The sequence below is a fragment of the Bidens hawaiensis genome, unplaced genomic scaffold (assembly GCF_021521415.1).
Source record: "Bidens hawaiensis isolate Kalapana, Puna unplaced genomic scaffold, B.hawaiensis_p1.1 tig00001717_1, whole genome shotgun sequence".
Classification (NCBI taxonomy): Eukaryota; Viridiplantae; Streptophyta; class Magnoliopsida; order Asterales; family Asteraceae; genus Bidens; species Bidens hawaiensis.
The window spans coordinates 2161469-2170434 of NW_027491097.1; the positions used below are offsets into that span (position 1 = coordinate 2161469).

Genomic DNA, 8966 nt, shown 5'->3' on the forward strand with positions numbered 1-8966 from the left:
TATATATATATGGATGCAAACCTAAACGAAAAAAGAAGTGTGGCAGCCGATTTTGGAGAGGAAAGAGCAAGGTTTTGAAGGGTTTTGGAGGTTGAACACATTAGAGATCATAGAGCTTTCATACGATTGTTCAAGGATCGATTAAGAAGGGTTCTTTCGTTCTTTTTCATTATCCTTGTTCATTATCTATCATGATTCTCTTTTGTTTTCTTTGTTTTAGTTATTTGTCTTTGATTATGACTTTGCCAGGCTAGACTTCATGTCTACCTAGGTTTGATGAACATGTTTGATGCTTGATTCTTGCTTTGGACTATCGTTTTGATTATGGTTTCGCTATATTAATAGTAAGAGACTTAATTTTGCTTTCATGATGCATATGAGTATTTATTATCTTGGTAGATTATTAACTATTGCTTCACACGGATCTTGTTTTCTATTGATTGTGTTCTTTAGATATTAGGGCTCATGTTTAATCAATTACTTGGTGTTTTGATTATTATGGTTGAATAGGCCTATTAGATCATAGAAGCTTGTTGATAGTTGGTTTGGATTTTGAATATTTTGCTAAATTCCAAAAGCTGTAAGGTGAGAAGTTGTTCATGTGTCTTAGTCAATTGCATGCTAGGATAGATTAGTGACAATATTCTTGCTATTGTGTTGATCCTTGTTCATGATGTCGTGTTTAAGCTTATCAAGATATCTAGGGTTTAGTGTTTCGTGAGATTGCTTGCTTTAGATACTATTAATTAACCCTATTTGATAACTATGAGGAAATCAATATAACTGATTGCTTAATAATCTAATAATTATTCTTTGGGATGTCGTTTGATTCGATCAATGGTCCTTTTGGTTTTGTTAGATGAATATGTTTAGAAATCAGTTTCCATATCATGTTATTTGTCCATTGCTTGATGATTGTTGATGCATGGAATTTTTACCTAGGTAGATTTCTTCTCTTATTGGTTTCAATCTTCTGTTTGATTGCTTGTTTCTTAGTTTACTTGTTTATTTATTTTATTAGTTTAAAAACCCCCCCTTAAAACATTAATAATAAATAGTCGTGTCGTAAGTCGAGTCTAATTAGTTAATTTACATAATTTATAAAGTCCTGTGGGTTCGATATTCCGGATTTACATAGCTTTAATACAATTGATCGGTTCACTTGCCGGTGTTTTGTGTAGTTGAGTCTTAGGTCTTGTTTTTATTACCTGTTTAATTTAGTTAATATTTAATTGACTGTTTTCACCACATCAGGGATGGGGAACAATGTTGGACAAATCCCCCTTTTATAGGCCAAATCTGTCGAGTGAACACAATCGTTCTTAGATTAGCACGACCATGCTTATCCTTGTGTTGGGTCACCAGTACGCAGCATGTCGTCCTTTGCAACAATTTTGTCCCCGACACATGCGTCCGACATTGAGTGGCACTTTAAAAATCGTGTTACGCGCGTAGACACTGGGTTGCACGTTTGGTACCAAGTATCATACCCGATGCCACATTATGCGTATCAGTGCTTGTTACGCGTATGCTTCCGAGGTTTCTCCTTTATATTTTAAACCATCATGACCCGCTCACTTTTATAAAAGTTGGCCCATTCCGACCCACACATGTCTTTTAACCCATAAATAATCTTAAATGACAGAAGACAACCCATAAGAATTTATCAAATAGTCCAAATTAACCCAATTTGTATAACTTTGGGTTAACATTGCAGGGCATAATGTTTAGTATTAATGAAATTAAGGTTTATTAATTGCTAGTATTAATTTACGTATATATGGCAAGTTATCCTAAGTTCCTAACCCTCCAATTGGGTGGGTTCATACAGAAAAAAACGAAGTGGTTGACAATATTCTATATATGTCTCCATTACATTAGTATTATTATTACTCTATGAAGTTAACAACATTGCAGTCTTTAGTCTTCCATGTGATATAAAAAAATAATCATGTTGGAAGGTGATATATGGGTACTAGTGTTTGGTTCTTTTGCCGTCCGAATCACACTATTATAGTAAAAAAAGAGTAATTTAATTGTGGCACATTGTTGTCTAGTATATGTATGTGATTCCCGTATAATTGAGGTTGAGACAATTAAGTGAAGTTATGAAAAGGGAGAGAAAGGGAGATATATGGGATTTCGAGCAGGAGCTACCACCCGGAGGTGGTGGCAAGAAACTAATACTCGGGCTGGATGGTGGGACGACTAACACGATATGTGTATGCATGCCTATTATCCCTTACACCCCAAACCATTTGCCGCCAGTCTATGCCCGTGCTGTTGCTGGCTGCTCCAATCACAATAGTGTTGGCGGTACCTTACTACTACTACTACTACTATTACAGTTTTACCCTTTAAAATTAATGGTGCTTCAGTTTAGAGGGAAACATATCGTTCATTTATTTTATTTATAGTTAATGGGTGAAGAAACTACATGTTTTGTTAAATTTAGATAAATTTGTATGTTAAACAGAAATTGCTGCAAGGGAGACACTAGAACAAGTTATGGCAGAAGCTCTTTCAAAATCAGGCTGTACTAGGTCTGCTGTTCGTGCAGTTTGCTTAGCGGTGTCAGGAGTCAACCATCCCACAGACCAGCAAAGGATTTCAGATTGGATGAGGTTGGATGTCTATGACTCTAATTTTTATTTATTTTTTTACTTTGACCATAAAAACGGTAGAAATTCCCACCTGTAGGAATCGATGCATTTCGTGTTAATATATTCTTAAATGTACGTCGGCTTATTTTTTAGTGTTTGTGTGTTTTTCTTCATGTTTGCATAATCAGTGATATATTCGCGTGCGATGCTGAGTTTTTTGTTGAGAATGATGCGGTGGCAGCCTTGGCTAGTGGGACCATGGGAAAACTTCATGGGTGTGTGCTAATTGCTGGTACGGGGACCATTGCCTATGGATACACTGAAGATGGGAGAGAAGCCCGGGCCTCTGGTGCAGGCCCGGTCTTAGGTGACTGGGGAAGGTATGACACAAAAAAGTTAACTTCTTACTTGTTGCCAAGTCAGCAGTTTTAAGTCATCAATGAGTAGCTTTTGGCTGTTCATTTTCAAGAAAACTTGCACCATTATTGTGTTGTTTTTATAATGATCATAAAACTGATATAACGGTGATAAATAACTTATATCTTTAAATTGAATCTTAACTTAGACGACTGATAATAATTTATTCATGTCCTGAAAATGCTTGTTGACTAGAATAATTTTTGTTATAGCATTTGAAATGAAAATTGCGATAATAACTTTTTTAGTGGATGAGGCAAGATGGGAAGCTCGGGTAATGAGTCAAAACATGAATGAATTAAAACAAAGCAACTTCCGTACTGTCTGAACGGGCCGTGTCATGTTGGCTAAAATTGTAATCACATCTCTAATTAAGTAAATCGGTTGAAATCACCACTACTTTTTTCTTTTTTTGAAAATATATATATCGGGTTATGAGATGAGTGTGTGGACATGTGTCATGTTTATGTGCAGTGGATATGGTATAGCTGCAAAAGCTTTGACATCAGTAATCAGGGCTTACGACGGACGTGGTCCTGAAACAATGCTTACTTTTAGCATCCTGCATCAACTCCAACTCTCTTCTCCAGATGAACTAATCGGGTATTATGTTTTAAATTGTAATTTATTTTTGACAGTTGTTCAATATATTAATTCGTTTTGTGGTGAATGAGCGATCGGGGTTACAATAAATCATTAAAGCAGGTCAATGGTTCACATGTTTACTAAATGTATTTGTAAAGAACAGAACCTTCTAAAAAGTTAACTTATATATTACTGAAACAATATGATTTTAGTAGTCATATTTAGTACACTATAATTATGTTTCTATTATAAGCAGAAGTCTTGGACAAAAAGTATTTCGGGCAGGTTGGGACCCTACCCTACCTGACCCATATGGACCTGTAAAAGAGTAACCTATTTTAATCTAAACTCGTTTTGACCCATTTTTCCAATATCTAATGCTCACTGATTTCTTGCAGGTGGACTTATGCTGATCCATCGTGGGCTCGGATTGCAAATTTAGTCCCTGTAGTGGTATCGTGTGCAGAAGCAGGTGATCAAGTTGCCAATGACATATTGCTTCACGCTGTTCAAGAGTTGGCTTCAAGTGTTAAAGCTGTTGTTCAGAGACTTGGATTGTGTGGTAAAGGTGCATTATCTCTACCAGGTGTATTATGAAACATTTTTAACAAAATGATTAAGGAGGTTTCCCGTATAAGTAAATAGACTGTAACTGTCACTTGTTTCGTCATGCATGAGACATGATTACATTAGCCTTTTTTACTTGTGTGCAGATGGGAAGGATGGGTTTCCTCTAGTTATGGTTGGTAATGTTCTTGAAGCCAATAGGAGGTGGGATATTGGAAAAGAAGTAATTAAATGCATTGCCAAGGATTTTCCTGGTACGCGCCCGGTTCGGCCAAAGGTACTATTTAATGCATACAACCTCTAAATTAGATTACATAGTTAACACCGTTACTTTTAAATAATACGTTGATTAAAATGTGTACACCTTACTTCTATCAGGTGGAGCCTGCTGTTGGAGCAGCATTGCTTGCTTGGAACTATGTAATAGAACAATATCAGCAGGAACATTCAAACGTAGACTATGATTAAGTTCTGTACCAAGCCGTCAAAAGCAATTCATTGCCGTTGAATCTACTAGGGTTGAGTGCAGCCATATAAGTTGGGCATTCTTGATAACCATTAGCTATTAAGTTGTACAGTAGCATGGGAAGAATTAAAAAAATATTGTAGAAACTATATGAGATGATCTTAAAAGACCATCTTCCATTGTGCGATTGCTGTCATTTTATATTTTGTTTGTTTGTACACATTTTTATATATTGACGAAGATGTTCATATTCATAATGTTGTGTTTGTTTTGTTTTTCAACTAGTGTTTCTGAATGAGAGACTATACTTGTGTCATACCTATTTCACTGTCATTTTACGGGTAAGGTTCGGGTAAATGGTATATATGTTTTACGTAATCAGGTCGGGTATTAGTCGCATTTAAAACTACTGAAGATTCATTTATCTCTAGTGTTAGGAATAAACACACACATGAACCGAACACGACACACGAAAGCAATAAACGGACACGAGGATTTAACGTGGTTCGGTCTAAACTGACCTACGTCCACGGGTGGCAACTAGATATTCTTTATTGAGTGACCACGAATGCAAGTAATAACGTTAAATATACATAGAGATACGACTAGGGTTTGTATCTTATTAAACAAGAAATCAAAACCGGGCCGGGCTTCGGTCTGGCCACCCTACACCCGTCTACCTTTTGGACTTCATATAATAAACCGGGCCAACAAGGCCTATGAACCCAACAATCTCCCACTCGGAGGCCTTGAGTACTCTCGTCGGCACTCCCATTGTACTTCTGTAATCTAAACATTTTCTAGTTGCCACCGCCTTTTCATCAATTAACATGAAGGCCCGTTGAAGCTCCACGGAGCTCCAACACGTCAGTCACGGCTAAAACTGCACCTGACACATTCTCTGTCCCTACCGGCTCCCACTGAAACACTACCGGATCCTAAGATACCCTGAGAACAAACACTCTCCATATTCAGCAAGTAATTCACTGGAGAGACTTTAACAGCTGGAATACTGGTTTTCTTAATCCACTGTCGACCTAGAACTGTAATTGAAACACAACCTGTGCTCCCACTGTCACGATGTCCTTTGACTGATTTAACCTTCCTAGCTCGTTCATCCTAAATCTTCACTTTGGCTCTGGGTTTGTTACTTGCAAAACGAACCTTCTTCTGCCCACAAGATTCTGTGAACCGGAATTTGTCTTTCACCAAAACTGGATACACTTCTTTCGGTGACATATCGACCATATACAACGAACCCATTTTCTTGCCACGAGCAACCACGAGATTCCCTTTGACTACTTTCCACTGCCCATTCCCAAACTTAACATCGTGTCCTGGTCATCCAACTGGCCAACTAAAATCAAATGTTTCTTCAAACTTGGAATAACCCTAACATCTTTCAAAGTCCAAAAAGTATCGGCTGAAGTTATCATATCAACATCTCCCATACCCGTAACCTCTAGAATATCATCGTTTGCTAGTCAAACCTTTCCAAAATCCCCAAACTTTAGATTCTTCATCGTTTCACTACAGTGAGTGGCATGAAACGATGCACCAGAATCCATCACCCAAGAATCAACATTATCCTCAACACTAAGAACTAAAAACTCATCCACTAGGCATTCTTCTGCAGTGTTGACTTTTTCTTTTCATTCTTATCATTAAGTGTCCCTTCTCTTTACAACCCCAACATTCAATATCTTTACGAGTCCTAGACTGACTCCTCTTCCTGCTCCCACTGCCTCGTTGTTTTTCTCTACCTCTACCTTCTGTAACTAATATATTACTTGATGATTCACCTGAACTTCTGCGTCTTGAATCTTCTCCAGGAATCAAATCCCCGAATCCCATCAAAAGTAATTTTTGTAAACGAACTACAAACCGCAGTCGCTATTTGCGACCAACTGTCGGGCAAAGAGGATAACAACAAAAGACCTTGAACTTCATCATCAAACTTAATGCCGACTAACACTAAGCGGGAGAGGTTCGAATTAAGATTATTAATATGCGTTGTAATTGACCCACCCTCTTTCATTCGAGTTGTCACTAGCTCTCTGATAAGATAGACCTTATTCGCTGCCGAAGGCTTCTCATACATGTTGGATAGTGCATCCATCATACCACGGGTTGTGGTTTCTTTCATGACGTTAAACGCCACTTCTTCCAATCTGCTTCTGACAACTTTTCTGGTTTTTCATCCTCAAGCACTACATCCAAGTCTTTCTGACAAAGTAGCGCTTCAATCTGCATCTTCCACCAACCAAATTTCTGTCCGTCAAACTTCTGAATCGAAACATTTCCATCTTCTGCCATGACAATGACTAAACGAAAACCTGGATAAAAACAGAGACAAACACTGCAACGGCACGGGCCTGAACTTAACGGCTGTTCTACTGAACTCTGTTAAATAATCAACCTATTTTAACGCAGCGGAATAACGAACTGAAAATCAGAAACAAGAATCTCTAAACTGAAACGATAAAACATGACAAACGCGATTAGCACTGGTTATGTGTTTCTTTACACAGTTTCTTCTTCTGATAAACAACGGTTCTTCAACAAAATAGGATCTTGATATAACTATTCTATGCCCATACTTTGCAAAATAAGATCTAGACCCAAACTTATTTTTTTGGCCAAAGTGGCAAAGAAACCCACTCAAATGCTAAAAAGAGATGCTCCTGCCCTAAATTTATCTTTATAATTGTTTATTTAAAAAAAGAATTATATGTGTGAACTCCAGAAAGCAAAAGGAATAAATAAATTCCTTCTTCTTGTCCAGCGCAAACAGCAAACAACTTTTCGATCTCAAACAAAAAACTTTGGGCGACACTTTCTTTTCAAACTCTACTTCCTTCTATCAATTCTTGCTTCTTATTCAACGGACGCACCTGCGATTCGGCCAATAAGTTGCCCTTCGATCAGACTTGAAATAGTTTCTAGCTGCGGTCAAACGGTGGTGACGTGGTGCTCAAACTTCTTTCGTACGGAACCCACACACTCCAATCTTTGACGGCAATCAACCACGACAACCGGCTGCTGTGGCGGCGAGAATCGGACGGCGACGACATCGGAACCCTAACGTAGTAGGGTGACGGCGGCAGGAGGTTTGGCGGCGACTCGATGGGTTCCCGTGTTTTTCGTGTGATCCGAACCAAAGCTCTGATACCACTTGTTAGGAATGAACACACACATGAACCGAACACAGACACACGAAAACCATAAACGGACAAGAGGATTTAACGTGGTTCGGTCTAAACTGACATACGTCCACGGGTGACAACTAAATATTCTTTATTGAGTGACCACGTTTACAAGTACATAACGTTAAATATATAGAGAGATACGACTAGGGTTTGTATCTTATTAAACAAGAAATCAAAACCGGGCTGGGCTTCGGTCTGGCCACCCTACACCCGTGTACCTTTTGGACTTCATATAATAAACTGGGCCAACAAGGCATACGAACCCAACATCTAGATCTAGTGCAAGCTTGACAATCCAACAAATCAAATCATTGTAATAGCAATAGATGCGGTAATCATGATCCAAATTAGAGAAAATATGAAAATAATGAGTAAAACCATCCAACTAGATTTAATTAACAAACATGATTTAAGTGTACATTAGCTAAAGATACGAAGTGGCACTTTCCCGCTATTATATTAGGACAAGAATCATAACTGATGTGGGTTAATTTATACATATTTTATATTAATATTTCCTTCACTTTGAATTGGTTTTTATCAAATATTGTTCTAAAATACACTCAGACTTAGAGTTTAAAAGTTTTAAAAGAGAACGAGTGAAAATGAAGTATTTTATTAAACTTGAGACCATGAGTTAAAATAGAGAAAATTCATTAAACTTGTGACTTATTATTAAGAAAACTAAATGTAAATTTTGGTCATCTAAATAATACGTAAACATGACGAGATGATGATTTAAAGATTAAATTCACCATACTTTAATTTGGAAACTAATTAAGTTCATAATTTATAATTTTATAGTTTACAATAAAATAGGCTTGAAATTAAACTGAAAGAAGGCTTTCCCTTGATTACATGGGTTTAAACAGACGTGGAGCTCAAAACGTAATTGAAAAATGATTTAAGGCCCACCAGGGGATTTGTGTATCGGCAAGTAGATGAAATCGGAGAGGAATTTTTTAGGGATGATATATAATATTACACATGGGAAAAAAATGTAAATGTCATATTTAATAAATAAAAATATAAAAAGTTAATTTTACTTGAACTTTAACACATTTTACTTGAATTTTATCTCATTACATAGTTATTTTAATTTAAATACCAATTTTAACA

At 37.1% G+C, this 8966-nt stretch overlaps 1 protein-coding gene across 1 annotated transcript; it reads left to right on the top strand.

Moving 5' to 3' along the window:
• The first annotated feature begins 2061 nt into the window (after positions 1-2061).
• LOC143594822 (uncharacterized) lies at positions 2062-4716 on the top strand. The gene is made up of 7 exons (XM_077074041.1): positions 2062-2316; positions 2477-2624; positions 2792-2983; positions 3495-3623; positions 4004-4173; positions 4319-4449; positions 4551-4716. Exons 1-7 carry the CDS (start codon positions 2109-2111, stop codon positions 4638-4640), a joined length of 1068 nt encoding a protein of 355 aa, XP_076930156.1. The 5' UTR covers positions 2062-2108; the 3' UTR covers positions 4641-4716.
• Positions 4717-8966: the final 4250 nt, after the last annotated feature.